Source organism: Aphanomyces invadans (genome assembly GCF_000520115.1).
Source record: "Aphanomyces invadans strain NJM9701 unplaced genomic scaffold supercont1.26, whole genome shotgun sequence".
Classification (NCBI taxonomy): Eukaryota; Oomycota; class Saprolegniomycetes; order Saprolegniales; family Verrucalvaceae; genus Aphanomyces; species Aphanomyces invadans.
Window position 1 is genome coordinate 826,661 of NW_008580171.1, and position 18,482 is coordinate 845,142.

General features: G+C 60.4%; 8 protein-coding genes across 8 annotated transcripts; 3 read left to right on the top strand and 5 right to left on the bottom strand.

Annotated features, from left to right (window-relative positions):
* The first annotated feature begins 206 nt into the window (after positions 1–206).
* Positions 207–2,030, top strand: H310_10531 (hypothetical protein). Its single transcript, XM_008876948.1, has 3 exons — positions 207–541; positions 613–950; positions 1,002–2,030. The coding sequence occupies exons 1-3, from the start codon at positions 247–249 to the stop codon at positions 1,812–1,814; spliced, it is 1,446 nt and encodes a 481-aa protein (XP_008875170.1). The 5' UTR covers positions 207–246; the 3' UTR covers positions 1,815–2,030.
* A 948-nt stretch (positions 2,031–2,978) lies between these two features.
* On the bottom strand, positions 2,979–4,449 carry H310_10532 (hypothetical protein). Its single transcript, XM_008876949.1, has one exon. It carries the CDS (start codon positions 4,032–4,034, stop codon positions 3,720–3,722), a length of 315 nt encoding a protein of 104 aa, XP_008875171.1. The 5' UTR covers positions 4,035–4,449; the 3' UTR covers positions 2,979–3,719.
* A 1,650-nt stretch (positions 4,450–6,099) lies between these two features.
* On the bottom strand, positions 6,100–8,604 carry H310_10533 (hypothetical protein; the record flags this gene model as incomplete). Its single annotated transcript, XM_008876950.1, has 1 exon — positions 6,100–8,604. One exon carries the CDS (start codon positions 8,602–8,604, stop codon positions 6,100–6,102), a length of 2,505 nt encoding a protein of 834 aa, XP_008875172.1.
* Positions 8,605–8,656: 52 nt separating this feature from the next.
* On the bottom strand, positions 8,657–10,219 carry H310_10534 (thymidylate synthase; the record flags this gene model as incomplete). Its single annotated transcript, XM_008876951.1, has 4 exons — positions 8,657–8,965; positions 9,010–9,283; positions 9,335–9,510; positions 9,569–10,219. The coding sequence occupies 4 exons, from the start codon at positions 10,217–10,219 to the stop codon at positions 8,657–8,659; spliced, it is 1,410 nt and encodes a 469-aa protein (XP_008875173.1).
* Positions 10,220–10,260: 41 nt separating this feature from the next.
* On the bottom strand, positions 10,261–13,184 carry H310_10535 (hypothetical protein). Its single transcript, XM_008876952.1, has 13 exons — positions 13,053–13,184; positions 12,806–13,000; positions 12,658–12,759; positions 12,509–12,607; positions 12,395–12,461; positions 12,035–12,337; positions 11,922–11,983; positions 11,781–11,882; positions 11,560–11,725; positions 11,471–11,515; positions 11,131–11,412; positions 10,735–11,079; positions 10,261–10,683 (listed from the first exon to the last, which is right to left on the bottom strand). The coding sequence occupies exons 1-13, from the start codon at positions 13,146–13,148 to the stop codon at positions 10,337–10,339; spliced, it is 2,211 nt and encodes a 736-aa protein (XP_008875174.1). The 5' UTR covers positions 13,149–13,184; the 3' UTR covers positions 10,261–10,336.
* Positions 13,185–13,205: 21 nt separating this feature from the next.
* Positions 13,206–14,106, top strand: H310_10536 (hypothetical protein). Its single transcript, XM_008876953.1, has one exon. It carries the CDS (start codon positions 13,222–13,224, stop codon positions 13,945–13,947), a length of 726 nt encoding a protein of 241 aa, XP_008875175.1. The 5' UTR covers positions 13,206–13,221; the 3' UTR covers positions 13,948–14,106.
* Positions 14,107–14,403: 297 nt separating this feature from the next.
* H310_10537 (hypothetical protein) lies at positions 14,404–16,396 on the top strand. The gene has a single exon (XM_008876954.1). It carries the CDS (start codon positions 14,523–14,525, stop codon positions 15,255–15,257), a length of 735 nt encoding a protein of 244 aa, XP_008875176.1. The 5' UTR covers positions 14,404–14,522; the 3' UTR covers positions 15,258–16,396.
* H310_10538 (hypothetical protein) lies at positions 14,404–18,465 on the bottom strand. The gene is made up of 5 exons (XM_008876955.1): positions 18,234–18,465; positions 17,996–18,180; positions 17,423–17,947; positions 16,404–17,366; positions 14,404–16,352 (listed from the first exon to the last, which is right to left on the bottom strand). The coding sequence occupies exons 1-5, from the start codon at positions 18,412–18,414 to the stop codon at positions 15,762–15,764; spliced, it is 2,445 nt and encodes an 814-aa protein (XP_008875177.1). The 5' UTR covers positions 18,415–18,465; the 3' UTR covers positions 14,404–15,761.
* Positions 18,466–18,482: the final 17 nt, after the last annotated feature.

Sequence of the window (18,482 nt, forward strand, 5' to 3'; positions counted from 1 at the left end):
CAGGATAGCCGTGCGTCCTGACCTTCGCGGGTTCAGATCGCCGCGCCAGGTGGCGCGTCCATACCCGAGGGTGGCTCTGACGGCTGGCGCCCACCACCTCATCGACGTATGTGTCGCGCAAGTGCTTCCTGTAAGTTATAATGTTCGGTGCTGCTTGGCTAATTATAGCTTCTCTTTAAACCTTCGCAACGTTTTTGTTATTCGACTCGAGATCGAACAAGCGCACACAACAAACGCCCCGTTGTGATGGTGTCCATGCTGCCGTTGCGCCGCGCCTTCTTCGTCGGCAGCCTCCTCCTTCATGGAGCTGTTGCCCAAGTAGACAGCGCTCCACTCCAGGATGTAAACGTAGATGCTTTGGGCAACATTCAAGCCTCTGTGAGTGATGCATCGGCCGAGGCGGGAGGTGAAGGTGAGCCACTGGTGGTCGCAGTCGCTACGACTCTTGCGCCGGCTCCAGTCATCGACGACACAGCCATCAAGGAGTGCCAGGCTCGCGTGGAAGAGCTCACTCTCGAGAACGCCGTCGCGGCTAAGCAACGTACGTCATCCCTCGGCACTTTATCCTCATCCTTCAAAGACACCATCGGACAACTCATGCAATGCATACAGTGACGGCGGCCACGGACCTGGCCAAAGCGGCACAAAAGTCCATGGAGCAGGAGGCCAAGGAGAACATTCGCGCCCAGTCGGAGCTGACTGCGTACAAGCGCAGCCACATTGACGCCATGGCGGCGGAAGTCCATGCCCGCGAAGCCGCCGAGCTCGAGTTGGCGACGCAGAAAGAAACGTCGCTCGCGATTGCCAAAGAGCTGGAGGCGCATAAACTGGCAGTCGACGGCCTCAAGGACGAGCTGTCCAAGGCGATCGAGCGATCGCTCGAGCTCAAGCGCGCCGAGGGCATCGCGGCCACAGCACTCATGGAAAAGGTCGTCGCATTTGATCTCCTGGTGCGGACATCCACCCGAACATCACCAGCTTGAATCGATCACCTGTTTCAGAACGAAAAGTACGTGGCCCTTCAAGGCGTGTACAACGACGCGCTCGAGCACTTGGCGCATCCGATGCTGTCCGAGTATTTGTCGGCGCGTGGCAAAGAGCTGGGTGAGATGCGGCCGGAGCTGCGGGCGGCCCTCGAAAAGGCGAAAGCGGTCATGGCCCTGCCGCCAAACGTTCTGGAAAAGATCGACCGCGGCAAGAATGCGATCCTGCAGGGTCATGAACACCTCCGTAGCGGCGTCGCGCCGTATGTAGGTGACGTGCACGCCAATTCGGTGAGCTTGGGACTGGTCGTGTTTATGATGGCGCCGCCGCTCTATCTCGTCTACCGCTTCCTTCAGAGCGTCCAGCGCGCGCTGCAAGCCCACCACTTTGTTCTTGTACTCAACTTTGTCGCGGCGAGCTACTTTGCCGTCGTGGGGGCGTCCTCGCTCCTGTACCACGACGACGTCCTCCGCAACTTGCAAAAGCACAACCCACCGTCGTACGCGCTGCTCCAGTTCACCACGCTCGGCATGTTCGCCGCGCAGCTCTGGTGGAGCGGCGTGGTTGTCTTTGTCGCATCGGCGGACTCGCGGATCAAGTATGCTCAACTGGCTCATCTAGCCGCCTCCGTCGGCGTTGTTGTGCATTACTACAACCACGTGTGGGCGCTGGCGATGCTCGACCAAGAACATCAAGTGCACGACAGCCTCTTCTTTGTCTACGCCGTTGTGTATGCAACAGGCCTCGTCCCGGCGTTCCTCAGCGGCGCCAAAGCCGCCAACAGCGTCCACGCCTCCAGTCGATTCGTGGACAGCTTGAAGCGGTCGTGAGCCGTCGCTGGTCGCTTTCTACGGAGATTGGCGGTACTGAATGGCAAGTATGACCCTTTGCTGCTAGCTAGCCATTGCGTATGTGTGACAAAACAACGTTCCTGCGATTGCTCGCTCGCTGGCCTTGATCACCTCTACGTCGTCGACCACCTCGCTGGCTCAGCTTGCGCACCAACCCTGCTCTGTCGAGCCGTATTTCGGTGACTAGGCGGTGACATCGTCATGGGATTTCGTCGCACTCCGTCGTTCATAAAGTAGTTCTCGGACACTTGAACGTGCGGCGACCGCGGCACTGCGTAGCTGCTGCTTGGCTCGTCGACGCCGACCTCCAAGAGTGTGCAATACGTTGTACGAGTCATCGCAGCCAAAGCGCGTCCTCCACAAGCTTCTCTACCACCTCCTACAAGCTGTGACGCACTCGACGTTGCGACTTCAATCGGTCGCTGTTCACGCAGTGGCGTGACAAAATTGACGAGGACTGCAGTCGCATACGATCGAGATGGTTGGTACTATCCCAAGGACACTTGCTCCATGCTGCTTTCATAACGACAGCGTTTATATCATGAATTGGGGGGGGGTGAGTTGGGAAACGAGTGCATGAAGTCGGCGTGTTTAGGCTGGAATGCCCTTGCACACGCCGACACGTACGCTTTCCGCCAGTCATGGGGACGCTTGCGTCGACGTATCTCCACGCCTTTTTGCGTTCATCGATCGCTGCGCATCGACCATCTCGCACGCCCGATCGAGGTACACACAATCCTTCACGACAACTTGCATGCCCACACACGGACAGACTGGGGCTGCGACAACGCCACGAGCTGGTTCGTCGGCTGGCCAGGGTCGAGGAAATGACATCCGTGAGGCGCTCAGTCGCGACACACGGGTGCTCTTCGACGACGCCAACTCACTGGAACGTGGCGGCACACCTCAAACGCCCGACGCTCGCCTAGCGAGTTTGAGATAGCTTTGGCCAAGTTGTAGAGCATCCTCCAGCAGCTCCGCCATGGAGCCCCTCTCGGTCTTCGTGTTTCGATCAATCCCCGATGGACGACTTTGCGACTGTCGTGGTGTGGCGCATGCAACCTTTGTCCACGGAGGCCCCTCCCGATATTTTTCGCGCGGTGGTCCTGAACGGTCGCCGTTTCGGGATATATTGGACGGGCTCCGCGGTTTCATTTCACCAGGCACGAGCGCGGCCATGCCCAAGTGCGCCATTCATGTCGCGCCTGCCGACGACGACGGTAGCGACCATGCGGACGCCCTCGACCAAAGGCACATTGCTGTGGGCGAAACAGTCGTGGCTAAGCACCACAGCGCCGTCGTGCTGAACGACGACATGACATGGACCCAAGGTGTCGAATCGATGCTGGGCTTTGTGTACGTGATTGTGTCGATCGCGGCCAGCGCGGTGTACCTCGACGTGCTGTCGCCCAGCTTGACCAACGATTTTTGGTGGCCCGACTTTAATGCGTCGGGGTATCAAGCATTCCTGGGCGACATGGTCAATTTTCACCTGGCCTTGAGCGTGCTGCCTCTAGACGTGCTACTGCTCGCGCCAGGCTTTGCTCGTACCCGAAGTTACGCCAACGACTCGACCGTCCAGGCGCTGCCGCCCGCGTACGCCCGACTGCGCGTTCTCGAGGACACAAACAACTTGGAGGACGTCATCAACGGCCTCCACGCGAACGAGATCAACCCGCACCTGAACGCTCAGTACTGCTGGGTCGACTTTGACCGCCGGTTCGCGATAGCGCACACGGCGGCAAGGCAGCGCCGCTGTGCGGCGGCCTTCATGGACAACGCGGCCGTCTACTTGGAGTCTGTATTGCGCAATGCCGTGTGGGGCGAATGGGACAAGATGTTCGGGGGCAGCGACGGGGAGTTCACGTTGAGCCTTGCCGCCAGTCAGCAGGCGTTGCCGATGGGGCACGAGTGGCTGGCGAGCGTCCGCGACGCGTTCACAGATATTCCGACGGAAGCCGCGTACTGGCGGGCCAAGCACGCCACAAGGTGGCAGCTGCAGTGGCACAACCAGTGGCAGCCAGGTGTAGACGAGCGCATTTCGATCCACAACTCGTTCGGGATGAAGCAGGATGTCGTGGTGAAAAAGATCCCGTTTGCAAACCAAGGCGCGGCATGGCGAACCATGATGCTAACTGTCGATTTTCGCAGCGACATGGCGCTGGCTAAGGCGCTGAACCGATCACTTGTCCGTGGCATGCCGAATCAAGTGCCGGACGCGGCGTGGGATGACTTTTCCCGTGTTCCTGACTCCCTGCCCAAGTATTTATGGACAAGGACGGTGGGCCCGTACGGGTCCATCGACGCCACGATCGTGCCGCCCCCATCTACGCTGAAGCAAGCGGTGTATATGTTTCGAAAGGGGCTCATCATCGACTTGCAGAACAACTCAACCCTCAAGGACGAGTACGACCGCTTGGCCGCGCGACTGAGCGAGATGCCGACGGCCGCGCCTCACCCTCCAGTTTGGCACGACCCAGCGTTCGAGTTTTTTGGCGGCAGTCCGTTGTGTGTCGAGCACCGCGCGACGCCATATCCCCAGGACATGCTCCACTTTTCGGATTCGTGCTTGGAAGAAGTACCCATGCAGGTGCCGCTGTCCATCGATGCCGCGTTGTTTGGTGTCCATGCGTCAGGGCTTTCGGGCGCGGCGACCTGCCACTACGACGCTCCGTGGAACGATTTGCAACTGTGCCAGCACAACATGCTCCAAATCCACGCGTTCGTCCGCCGCCTGCATGTCGACGCGACGTCCGACGTGCTTGTGGCAGCCGCCAAGGACGTTCACGACGTCCGGCTCATCCAGTTTGCGCATAACATGACGGCCCGTGTCCCCGTACTCCTGCAGCTCCCATTACTCGACGCCACCGACCCCGCCTGGTCGTTTTACGGTTGGGTCATGCTGTTCAACTGAGTAAGTCTCGATCGCGAAGTTGTCCAGTTTGCAGGCGACGTCGGTGCCGTCCAAGTCATCTCGGCGGCCTCTCCACGCATATCGTACACCCCAAATCCCCTCGAGATTCCCGGACAGACGGGCCCGTACATCTACTCGATTATGTTCTACATCACGGCCGTCCTGGCCCTCGTTGCGGGGTTGATGCTGGCGTATAGCTGGGTCACGGAATTCCGAGTCGTGGGCCACAACTTGTTTCGATTCCATCGTGTCGTCGGGTCCGTGTGGATCGGTCGCATCCTGCTTTGTTTCCGCGGGCTCACGGCTCTCGCCCTCGTCGGCCTGCCGCAGATTCAACTCGGTGTCCATGGCGGCGTCACAAGCTTTCGCTTAAAGCCGTGGTCGCCGCTCGAAACGATCTCGATCCACAGCGAAGTGTTGTGGGTGCTGTATGTCGTGCACGACATCGTGACTCCCGTCATGGCCCACCACTCGTACTATGCTGCCCCGCTCAGCACGCTTGCGGCGTTCGTGGCCGGGCTCGCACTAGACAAGCTCGACCCTATTCAAGCCCACGCGATCATCGATCGCCATTGCACAACGGTATCGATCTCCATGCAGATCTCGTGCCACAGTGGGGCTGTCCATTTTGGCGAACCGTCTCGATTGGGGATGTTTCTCGCGCTTCACGTCGGCAGCACGCTTGTCGCCTATGCAATCGTCGTCGCCGGAGGCTGGCGTCATCAGAGATGGCCATCCCCGGCGGCGCTGTACTTGTCGGCGGCAGCCGAATCGTACTTGGACCTGGCGGCGCACGACGGCGAGTCGCAGACCTTTGACCACGTCACGTGCGTCATGTGTGGGCTCGTCACGGTCGCATGGAAGGACGTTGTGTATATCTTTGACCTCAAGTCATGGACGATCACGCCAGAATCGACGGTGGCGAACCTCGTACGAAAGAAAACGGTTCGGCTGGAAGCGCCCAAGTACGTGGCGCCCCACTTGACCGCGGCCGTCGTCAGCGCCCCCGGCATGACCGTCTTCGATCGTGTCAAAGCCGTCGCCAGCCTCGGGTTCATGGCGACGTCGCTGGCCGGCAGCGCCCTTTACATTGCGTCGACGCGCATCAACATGGCCAACGACTTTTGGTGGGCGCGCTTCAACTCGACCGGCACCCATGCATATTTGGGTAACTGGTTCAACACGCAGCTCGTGCTGAACTCGTACAACATGACGGCTACCCTCGACCACCCAAATCACAGCGACGCGATGCCATACAACACGTCCAGCACGCTCATCTCGTCGAGTGCTTTGTACCCTCGCATGGTCCAGTACGAAGGCGCGACGTCGATCGAGATGGCCATCGTTGGGTTACGCCTCATGGACAAGTGCGTGGTCCACGAAATCATGACGATCCATTGCTGGGCCGACTTTGGCCGGGACTTGGAGCTCGCGTACACGCCGGGCCGTCGGCGTCGGTGCGCCGATCGGTACGTGTCGAACGGCGCCGTGTACTTGGAGTCGGCGCTGCGCAACATCGACTTTGCCAACATCAACGCGTGCTACCGGTTCCCCGTCGTGTTTGGAAACGCGATCGAGTCGTCGCAGCGGGGAAAGTCGTGGCTCGCGTCGCTCGCGGCACCGACAACGACGTCCGTGTCGACAGAAGCCAGCGTGTGGCGGGCGCATGGCATCGACCACTATACGACGCAATTTCAAAACTTCAAACAGATTGGGCTCGTGGAAACGTTTACGATCGAAAACGCGATGGGCGCGCGGTTTCCCATGACGCTGAAGCGAACCAAGTCGGCGATGCACCCCACGACGCAGACGTCGTTCAAGCTGTACTGGCCACTGGCGTACGAAATCCATGTCGTCGACGAGCTCGGGCTGCCGGTGCCCAACTGCTCGCTCGTCCCGCACTCGCCAACGTTTGCATACCAAAACACGTCGATCCAAGCGGTCATGACCAGCACGAGCATCCTCGACCAGCCATTCGGTCCGACCTTCTCGACGCTGCAAGTGGTGCTCGGGCCGTTTGGTACGATCGACGCGCGCCACGTTGCGTGCCCGACGTCGATGCGCCACTATTACAAAGTCGCGGCAAGCGCGATGGCTGCCGTCCTCGCGCAGCACGACGGCGCGCAGCAAGCATTCGAGCACCTCCAACTGCCTTGGAACATGGCCCCATGCCCGCCCGAGTGGATCGGCATCCCGCGCTTGGCAGGCAACATCCTGTGTGATCAATTCATGGTCACGTCGGCGACGCAAATGCTGACGTTTTGGACGGATGGGGGGTGTGCGTCCAGCGCGGAGGTGGTCGTGCCGACGCGCATGTCGAGCATTGTGGCCACGGTGGCCGCCAACGGGCCACCGCCCCAACAACACTTCAACGTGACGGCAACGTGCAGTTGTGTGCCGACAACGACGGCCACCGACTGCGCCGACTTTCTCGCTGGGACGGCGCATCTCGTCGAGGTGTTCTTGCCTCCAAGTGCGACCGCGGAACTCGTCGACCTCGCGGCAATGGCCCGCCGGGATGTCGGTCTCACGAATGCGTCGTTGGTGCAGTTTGACACGGCCGGGAACATCCTGTTGCGTCCTATCTTCGACGCCAGCTCGCCTGCATTTGACTTGTTTGCATGGGAGTTTGCCATCGAGTGGGCGTTGGGGAAGCGGGAAGTCGTGTCGTTCGAGGGAGACAAAGGATCGCTCGTGCTGCTTCGTTCGTCCAGTGCCGCTGCCGACACGATGCCGAATCCGCTCGACATCCCACAGAACGTCGCGCTGTACTCGCGCGCCGTGTGCGTCTACATTACAGCCATCCTCTCGTTTGTGGCGGTCCTCGCGTCGATGGCCATCGTGGCAAGCATGGGTCGCGTCGAAGCGCGCAACGTCCTCGTGATGAATCGGGTCGCCGGTATTGTGTGGACGGGGAGGCCGCTCCTGTTTGTGCGAAGCGTCGTGGCGCTTGCCCTCCTCAGCACTGCCACGATCGAGCTGCGGCAGTATGGGCCGCTCGGCCTCATGAGTGCATTCGAGTCGACCAAGATGGAATGGTACAAGGTCCTCTTGGCGTCCGGGGAAGTTTCGTGGTTTGTCATCATGGTCGGCGACGTCATGACCATCTTCACGCAGCAATACACGACAGTGTATGCCAGTCCCAGCGGGCGGCTGGCGTCCGCCGCCGTCGCCGTGCTCTCCTTTGTGAGCCCCGTCACGCACGTCGTGTCGGTGAATCGCAAATGCACCATGCTCCACGTCGATTTCGAGCTCGTATGCAATGCCGGCACGGTGTACATCGGCAAGTCGACTCGGTTCTTGGAGCTGGTGGCGATGGCGCTGGGCTCGATGGCGGTCTGTTTCGGCTACATGCGCGCCAAGCACCAGCACTTGCAGGACACGCGGCGTCGCGCGTCGCTGCTGCTCTCGACCGGCGCCAAGTACCATTTTGGCTTGGACAAATGGACGTACATGAACTGCGTGTACCTGGATCGGGCGTCCGCCGTCATCACGGGGCTGCTGTGCGTTCAGCGGCACGGGGTGTATTACGTTGTCGACATCAAGCTGTGGCGATTTTTCACGTTCGACGTGCCAGCCGACGTTCGCGTACCAACGAACCACCCCATGCACGACCGCGTGAAGTACGCCATCCCACTTGTAGGGTGCCATGCATGACGTCTGGGCTCGAGATCGCTCGGCGCGCGTCGTCCTGGCATGCTTCCGTGTGCCGTCGAAGCATGCCGAGATGTCGGAAGAGGTGTTCCCGCATGCAGTCTTGGGTGGCGTTGGCGCGCGAAGGCGTGACAAGTCGCCTGCATTCGTCCATCGCAACGCAGGCGTGTCATGCGCTCGCAGCACCCCGAGGAAGCCCATGGTAGCATGCGTGTGGTGCGCAAGCGGCTTTGCAACCGCATCGATTAACAACTTAGACGGACATATCCATCTTGATAGTCTTGTGGGGGTCGTATCCGTCGAGCGTAAAGTCGTCAAACGTGAATTCGTCGATGGATGTCTTGGCAGGGTTCAAATGGAGCCTGGGAAACGGACGCGGCGATCGCTTCAGCTGCTCGAGGAGAGGCGCGACGTGGTTCGAGTACACATGGGCATCGCCAATGACATGGATAAAGTCGCCGGCTTGGAGGCCGCTCACTTGGGCTAGCATGCGCGTCAGGAGCGCGTAGCTCGCAATGTTGAATGGGACGCCGAGTCCCATGTCCGCGCTGCGCTGGTACATCTGCGCGAGTAGTCAGATACAGTCGCAACATGGATGGTTGGCACCTGGCACGACAGCTCGCCGTCGGCGACGTAAAACTGGCAGAGCATGTGGCACGGCGGCAGCGCCATGATGCCCAAGTCAGCGGGATTCCACGCCGACAAGATGATGCGGCGATCGTTCGGCGTGTGCTTGATCTTGTAAATGACGTCCGCGAGCTGGTCATGGCCTTGTCCCGTGTAATCCGTGTGCATATCGACGTACGTCGCGCCAAAATGTCGCCACTGAAAGCCATAGACCGGGCCCAAATCGCCTTCCTCGCGGTGGACGAGCCCAATACTGATCATCCTCTCGCATGTGAGACGGAATAGCGACTCGACGGCACCCTACCTATCGAGGTACTCGCGGGACCCGTTGCCGTCCCAGATCTTGATGCCTTTGTCTTGCAACGTCTTTGCATTCGTATTGCCGCTGATAAACCAGAGCAGCTCTTCCGCGACCCCTTTCCAGAACACTCGCTTCGTCGTGAGGAGCGGAAACGCGCCGTCGCGGAGGCTGAATCGCATCTGTCATCACGTCGACAATACGTGACCCACGCGACGAATATTCAGGCGGTCGACACACCTGCGCGCCAAACAGAGACAGTGTCCCCGTGCCGGTGCGGTCCCCCTTCTGGATACCTTCGTCCAAGATGCGCTGAATCAAGTTGAGGTACTGCAGCTCTTCGTGCTTGCGCTCGAATGTGGCAAAATGAAAATCAATGCCGTTCTCGGTCTGCGTCCCCAACGCTTCGGTCTCGACGAACCCGAGCTGCTTCAACGTCGATGGGAAGAACGCGTCGCAGTCAAAGTCCCCGTCGACCATGGTTACGTACGCTTTCCGACACGCGCGATGGCGTAGCGCGTCGCTGTACACGTTCGCGCCGCCAATCGCAAACACGTGCTCAATCTTTGTCGGGGACAGCTTGGCCAGCGCGTCATCGAGGCTGGATGCTGCAAGAACTTGCGGCGACGACGCGTCGAGCTGGGCCGCTAGTGTTGAGTTTCGTGTAAGAACGACGTTGAGTCGACCCGGGAGCGGTCGGAACTTGGCTGGGATCGACTCCCACGTGTTGCGACCCATGATGACCGCGTTCTGCTTGGTCGCATCGGTCGTGGACGTCGTGATCTCACGAAAACGCTTCATGTCGCTGGGCAGCTTCCACGGCAGCGTGTTGTCGATGCCGATGCCCCACGTCTTGCGTGCGACTGCCACCACGACCGAGATCTCGTGCATCTTCCTTCGTCTGTTCCAAAGCGTGAAAATGGCCGTGCCAAGAGAATTCCACCTTTGATTGGTTTATATTCAAATAATTCAACCAATCAAATACGTTAGCGCCAACACAATTGCCGCTCACATGCGCCGCAGGGTCTGGATGGGGGCGCTCGGGTCGCTGAACTCGGTCCATCCGCGATGCCGTATCCACGAACGAACGCGGAAGGCATACCAACTCAAGGCGGACAGGTTCGAGACGACGCAGGCCCTGGTCGGGCATCGATCCTGGACAAGTTCCCACTTGTCGAAGCAAGTGTCCGGGATCGCGTCGTGGGGGCAGTACGTCCACAGCCGACACACGTGCAGCTCAAAGAACTCCTTCTGGTCCACGTTGCTGTTGACGTCCGTGACTTGGTCGTCCCAGGCAACGTCGAGCGAGTAGTGGGTCTTGGCGGTCGCGACGGGTGGAGTTGGCGGGAGGAATGCTGGGAGGAGACACTGTGTCAACGACGAAATACGACATGCACCTGAACTACCGTGCGTGAAGAACGCTGGGGATGGATCGCCGACGTCACTCCAGCCCAATGCATTGCGCGCACGCAGACGAAAGCGATACGGGGTGCCGTGCTGGAGACCGTGGACGCAGTAGCTGGCGCAATCAACTTCGATCGCGTTCGACACCGACTCCCATGGTGCTGTCGGGTCCGGCGTCGCATTCGACAGGTCGGACTCGGTCGACTTGACTTCAGTCATGCGCTGCTTGTGCAGGTCATAGTGCAGGACGACGTGGCCATTGCACCGCGGCATCTTCCACTTGAGCTCGAGCATTGTCTGGGATCTGCTGACCAGCACGATGTCGGTGGGGGCGTCGGGCGTCGCTCCTGTCGTGGCCAACTGCGTCAGCATCCGTCGAGTGCATGGAATGGCTATACCGTTCGTGTGGTAGATAGGGCTCACGGCGCAGTTGGCCACGTCCTCCCAGCTCGATTCGCCGCTGGCATAATGCGGCCGGACGCGGAAGTTGTAGCCCGTGGCTGGCTGCAATTGCGTCACAGTAAAGCTGTGGCCTCGAACGCGCGACGACACGGTCGACCAGGCGGACGTCGCGGCCTCTTTGCACTGGAGCTCGTACACGTCAATGTCGTGCGTCGAGTACGGCTTGGGCCAGACGAGGCCGACGGACGTGCCAGTCTTGCGGACCAATTTCGGAGCGTCTGTACGTGGTGGCACATGCATCAACGATACAGCCACGCGCGACGACCATCGACGGACCGTTGGTCGTGATGCCGTCGCTGATATCGCCCAGGTCCGACCACCCTATCGATGGCCCGTGAAAATGCCGCGGTGGCCACTCGGACTACCCAACGCATTGCGCGCTTTGAAACGGAAGAAATACACGGTGCCAGGGGCGAGCGTCGCCGCGACGAGTTCGCGAACGTTCGCGTCGGACTGCGGCAACGCCATCGGGTCCCCCTCCCACACAACCACCCACGTCGCCTCGTTCGGATTCACATGCATCAGCGCCACCTGCAGCACACACACACGCGCATGAGGTACCGACCGACGTCGTCCTGTATCGCACAAGGTCGCTCGTGTCAGCGACGTCGATCGAGCCTGTCTTTTGACCCACGACGCACACCGACTCGAGCGGACGGCCGTTCGCGTCGGGCAAGGTCAGGGCCATCTACGGCGATGTGAGAGTCAGCCACATGCAGGTTTCAACTTGGATCGATGTGTCCGAGACGGCCGTGATGACGGGCGCGGTCGGGGCGGCGGGGACTGAGTCTACGTCCTCGATATATCATCACGTCCGACCGGGGCGCGCTGGAACCCCACCGGCGGTTTTGACGACGAGCGCCGCGCTCTTGTCGCTCCATCCGGCGTCGTTCGCTGCCTGGATGGCGATTTCGTACAGCGTCGCCGGGAGCAAGCCGTCGAGCACTGTTGTCGAGGCGCCGCTGATAGCGTGGCTAAACTCCGTCGCGCACCACATCCGCCAGAGGACTTTGAATTGGGTGGGTGGCGGCGGAAGCGGGCGGCTGGGCGACGGTCGCGCTGTCGACTTGGCATCCCACGAAAGGTGCAAGCTGTGCGGTTCCACGAGGGTGCATGTGGGTAGTGGAGGCGGGGCAGGAGGACCTGTTGCGCAGGAACGTGCTGAACGGCGCCGCTCATGAACGACGAGATAAGGCTAACCTTTGAGAAGGACGTGAATCGCGCGACGACCGTACTCCTCCGCGACATCCAACGGAGCGATATCGCCCTGCACGCGTCGTTGAAACACGTCGGTGGCGACAGGAAGGCCAGTACCTGGGCTCGCGCTTGGCGGTTGGCCTGGTGCTGGAGCAGCTTTTCCACCCCCGCTGGATTGTTGTACAAGACGGCAGCATGCAGCGCACTCCCTTGATTCTAATCGAACGCCCTCGTCTTGGTTACACCCAGCAGGTTCGATGCGATACCGTCGCTGGCACGTTGGCGTTGGCCCCCGCGCGAAGCAGCCGCGACATCACTCGGATGTCGGGCTGGTTGGCGGCGGCGTGCAGAGCCGTGTAGCCAAGTACCTGTCGAGTCGTCAGCTCGATTGCATCGCATCCATTCGTTCCCAACCGTGTGGGTTCGATCGATCGGTAGCCCCGCGCGAATGTACTCGTCCACGCGATCTTCGAGACCTTCCCCCGCGGACTCGATGAAGTCGTTGATCTGACGTTGAAGCGACGACGGCTCCTGCATGCGCTTGCGAATGGTTTTCGCATGCAGTGGCAGCCGCTTTCCCTGGCCACCGCTCCGTCGACGTCCTTGCAGCTATCCCACCACGGTGAAATCCCACGGACGGGAGGACGATGACTGTGCCTACATGGTTGTGGGTGGCAGCGACCCCGCCCTTGTCTTTGCGTGCCTCTTGGACTAGCCGCCGTAGTTGGTGGGTGGCCGACTCGGCAGCTTCCGCCATCGTCTCCACGAATAGGTGGCGATCGGAATCGCCCGCAGTTGGGTCCAAAAATAGGGAGCACCACTTGACAGGGATGGAATTCGCGTCATGGACCCGAGACGAGCAGAAGTCACGGCTGAAAGCATGGAATGCCAAGGCGGCCAAGCAGCTCCAAGCTACGTGCCAGCCGCGCTGTCCAGACACCATGCGCACCGGCAGCGCCGAGGCCATCCCTGCATACTTGAACAACGATGCGGTCGAGATTGCGCCCAAGGTGGCGGATGCGCCTCTTACGTCGGTGGCTGCGATCCAAGCATCGTACAAGTCGCGATCCAAGTCGGACGAAGCCAAGCGAGTCGCCCATGTGAAGCGAATGCCCACGTACCAATCATGGGAACGTCGACGACGCGAAGGGATGCATCGAGGGGGAAGAGAACGTCATGAAGATGCGGCGCGGGTGGACGCCGACCCAACGGAGAATGCGAGTGCACCGCCAGACGCCATCCGCGCCTTGCCGTCGAACGACACGGACAACAATGGCGGCATCTGGTTTCGAAATCTATCGTATGCGGCGATCACACATGATCCAGCATCCAAGCAGCACGTGCTTGGTCAAATGCGAGCGGCCCTGGTGCAAGGCGACGTGGTGCATTTGGAGACCGACGCAGAAGCAACCGGCGACGCGTTGTCCGACTCGCGACTCCTCCTCCAGCAACTTACGATTGCGTGTCTGCTCTTCTGCGACCGCACGCAGGACCTCGTGCCCCGAACGCAGGGAACCACCGTCTCCATGACGCTCGTGCCCAAGACGCGCTCATAGCCGCGCACGATGCACAGGTCGACTCGCCGCGAACGCATGCCGATCGTCGCTTCCCGCCCGTCGTATTCCGCCTTGTCCCGTCAATTGTTCAAAAATCATAAAAATACTCGAAATTGCCATATTCATGCAAGAGAATTTAATTTATTCGGCAACATTCGGCTGTATAATCCCTGTGCTCGTGTATGTACTCCCTATCCATCGCTCCACGCGATGGCTGCGCGCCGAAGAGTTTGCGAAGGGGACCTGCTGCAGAAGATGCGTTTGTGACTTCCAGAGGGTTGTGTCTTCGAGGCGTTGCCAGATCAGTCGCGCTGAGCGAGACATGGGGTGCGATACTCATTCTGGGTATCACCGGATGAGCGAATTCGCCACAGCATTCCAAAACAACCTCGACGTATCGGGCGAGAAGGATGCGCTGGCCCGCATGCAAGCGAGCTGGGGACGCTGTTCAAGACCGCCAAGAGCACGTTGCTGTATTATGAGAGGTAGTTGTATTCACGAGCTGCTCGCATCGGCGGCACGACTCGACCATCCCGCACGTCTTGGACGTGGATCCGGTGACGTTCGGCCACGTCATGCGTTTCCTTCGGTTGGGAACGATTGAAAGCGCACGCCACTCGACTTGTTTCTGGACTTGCTCAAGCAATCCATCCCCAATCCCGTCACGATTGCGATGGATTTGTGGGAGTGGAGCAGTGCGACGCGGCTGTCTGCCGTCGAGACATCGGCCAACAAATGTGGGTTGCGAACGGCAACGCAGGGCGATCGATGTCGGCGTTGGGGATCGCCTCCGCCTGGTCGCTTGGATCCGATGGCTTGTCCGATCCATTGTACGTACATGGGCTTTGCCTCGCCTGGCAAGCCCAAAGGCCGCCCAGGTCGTCCCCGTTTCTCTGAATGGAGATCTTGCCGTCGCGGTTCCTAGGCGCCGCGACGACGCACGTTTTAACAGGACATTGGTACGGTGTGAGGTGCATTGGGGACACCTGGCACGAACGTGGCGGTGGAAGTCAACGCGTTGGCATCCAACGGCCTTGCCGCATCCTCGGCGGTCGACCCCTCGTCCGCACTTGCCCTGCAGATCACTCGGCGGCTCGCGCTCGGTCACTATGCAGCACACGCGTTGTCTCACTCGAGTTGGGATGCCGCTGCATGCCAGCCAAGAGCATCTGGTGGAAGTGGGATATGGCTGGTGTCGACCGCAGGGTGCACCTGCCGTGGCATCCATCGTCGGGCAACCGGGCTTTGAGCGCGCCGCCCCTCGCCATGAGGACAATTGGAGCCACTTCGCTTGGAATTCTCGATTGTAGACCGTTCCGACGCCGTCGAACGAGTCCAACCGGCCCTCCGTTCGACGCAAAATGTGCAGCTCACATGACAGTAGGCAGGAGGACGACCGGGCATGCCGGCAATTCCAAGTGCAGGGCTGGGTCGTAGCAGCGGAGAAGAGCGGTCCGTGCACCCGACCGACTGACCGAGGCAATTGCGGGACTCGGTGGACTGGTGCCGCCGGTTGGGTGCCATGCTACACTGGTCCCGTTGTCGACGAGGATTGTCTTGGCACGCAGTCGAGCCTTGGCCGTCGAGGCGGATGTCGGCTCGGCAGTGCGGACGCCATGACGCTTGTTTACGTTCGCGGCACAGTTGCTCCACCTCGACCGACGTTGAACCTGCGCTGCGGCAGACGAGACGTCGACGTTGCCGGGTTGCGACGTCCCAGCATGTGAGCATCTCGAGCCAAGTGCCATGACTTTGTGCGTTCTGTCAGTCGTGTTCGAATATTTCGAGGACTGCGCTGCCTGCCGGGATGTCGATCAAATTGGCGTCGCTTCGTCGTCATGGCCTTGCAAATGCGCGAGAAGTTGAAGATGCCGGACGTACGCGACCTCGACACTTGGGAACGAGTCATGGAGGTGGCCGAGGACGAGCGTCGGCGACGTGTTTATCATACCAAGAACCTTTTGCAAGAGCCGTTGACCGCGACCGTTCAAGTCGCCAGGACCCACGTGGCCTGCAAAGCCTTCGTGGAGGAGGCCTTGGACAGCGCCGGCAAACTCGTCGCGCACGGACTGGCGCATCAGTACGACTTGCCACATCTCTCTCGAGAGATATTTCGAGCCGTCGGTTGGTCGGACTGCCGCTGGCCGTCTCAAGCTCGCCCACTTTGGCGGGCGAGGAGCGGGTGCAGGCGGCGTGACTCTGTTGGTTTTGGTCATGGCAAGGCGTGCGGCATGGAGCGCCGTAAAATTCTCGCCAGCGCGATGAAGGGCCAGACTCGTTTCTTCGAGCGCTGTACTGACAAAGTACTGGTCGTGCCAGTTCGACCATGCTGCTTGGAACAAGGTCGAAGAGGACTCTGGCATGGAGTCGGACGGATTCAGAGCGGCATCTTGGATGTGCCTGGCCTACCACCACGTGCTCACGTGAGGGCCAAGGAAGTGACGTCGTTTACGAACTGCGAGGCGTAGGAGATGCGTCACGACCTCGGCCGACTGGACATGACCCCGAAGAAGGGGGGCGCCCCTTGGCCGTTGTAGGAATCGCAACAGGTGCTCCACGTTTGCTTCATCGGCCACGACAACGGGGACGATGTCGTCGGCAGCGGAGTACACTGCACAAAGTCGTTGCAGCGTCAGGCCTGCCGACGACGCCAGGGCCGGCGGCGACTCGACCGCGCCACACAAGACACACACGACGCGGACCAAAGTTGCCAGATCCAGGCGGCCAATGCCCGAAGCAAACATTTCCTGCAGCGTCCGTGCGACCATGAACTGGGCTGTCGCATGCGGCACCTCGATCATCGCGACGGCGCTGGCGTGCACGATCCGCAGGCGAGCTTGCGCACTCGCTGTCGCAGGGACGTTCTCATGCAAGATATCAAAGCACGTCGACGGCGCCAGCTTCACCCACATGTGCCGCGGCACGAAGGTTTCATCTGGCGAGTCCTCGTCCACTGCAAGGGGCGTCAAGTGCCAAGCGTACCGAGCGACCGTCCACGTCGCTGTCAACGCATACGCCATGGCGCGCCCGTCAAAGGCTTCCACGGGCACTGTCTCGACGTATTCTAGCTTGTCCAAGATGGCTACAAGGGACTCGTTTGTCCACGCGGAGAGGTCGTAGTTGTCCTGCGCCAAGCACAGAGCTGCCACCGTCTTGACGCGAAGGCTTGCGGCATCCAGCGCGCCCAACACGGACCGTACAGGCACCGCAACATCCCTAGCTACGTGGGCATTGAAAAGATAGGCCGCAACGACGATGCCCGGGTACAGCGCAGCAGCAGCTATCCAGGCGACCGTAGAATTCGTCTGGAATACGTCGAAGCCCGGGCCATGCGCCACAGCGACAACCACGGACAAGTACGCGGCGGACGCAAACATCGCAGCGTAGAGATTGTTGGCGGCGTAGCCATCGCCGCGGAACTAGGGCATGCGAAACGTGAAGATGAGTTCAGCGAACGGTAGGCGTGAGCGCGTACGGGCTGGAACTGGTAGTGATGCCTCCATAGCCCTATCATGACCAGGGCATACAGCGTAGCTGCTGAAGCAGTCGCGACCCGACAATCGTCCTCGAATGCCTCGAGCGTCTCCCAGGCCACGAGACCGTGGAGAAGGACGGCGCCGGTTCGAACAACCCCATTGAGCGCTGCCGTGAACGGCACAAGGCAAAAGCCAACGGCTCGCGGATCGTCGTGACGATGCCACTTGTAATAAAGAGTCCGATAGAAGAGTAGGGCCATGCCAAGGTTGCCCCCGATGGCGATTGCCCCGTCCTCCAAGGCAGTGCACGTGTGCGGCGTCCGCATGGCCAGCGAGGACGCAACCGCACATACTTCGGTTGGACACATCGCAGCAAATGCGAACCCTGCGACCTGGACAGCAAACAGAGCTTCGCAGCACAGCGGCAAGAGCACATGGCGCTTGACGTTGCGCACGTGCGTCGTGCACCCGACGGTCGAGAGCAGCAGAACGAAGCCTGCACCAGTAACACATACAAGGCCGCTCTACGGCATGTCATGAAGGCAGATGGCGGCTGGACGGCTATGGCTCACCTGGACAGGCGAGGGGAACGTGCGCCAGAGCACCAGCCCTTGAGACGCTTTCATGGCGAGGCATTGGAGAGGAGCTGCAGAGAACACGATCCAGTCCAAGGAATGCGCAAGTTGCACGAGCATGCGCTCGACATCGTGGTAAACATGACGGCGGCGGCGATGTTGGTGCAGCGCCATCCACGTAGCTACCAACATGTTCAAATGTTGCCGACCGGCATTTGAAGGCCGGTGGACGCACCTAGTACCTCCATCGAGTGAGTCGCATCCACCGTCGACGGCCGACACCGCCACGCGCGCTCCCTCACGAAAAACACGACGGCAACGACACCAAACGTCGCCCACATTCCTGTGCCGAGACGTCCGTGCGCCGAGACGAGTCGATCCAGGCAGGGCACGTCGCGGCATTCCAAACACGTCATGGATGCCGTGTGATCGGTCGTTTTTCCATGTCCGCCTCGGTTTCAACATGCATGAAATCGCTCCGTAA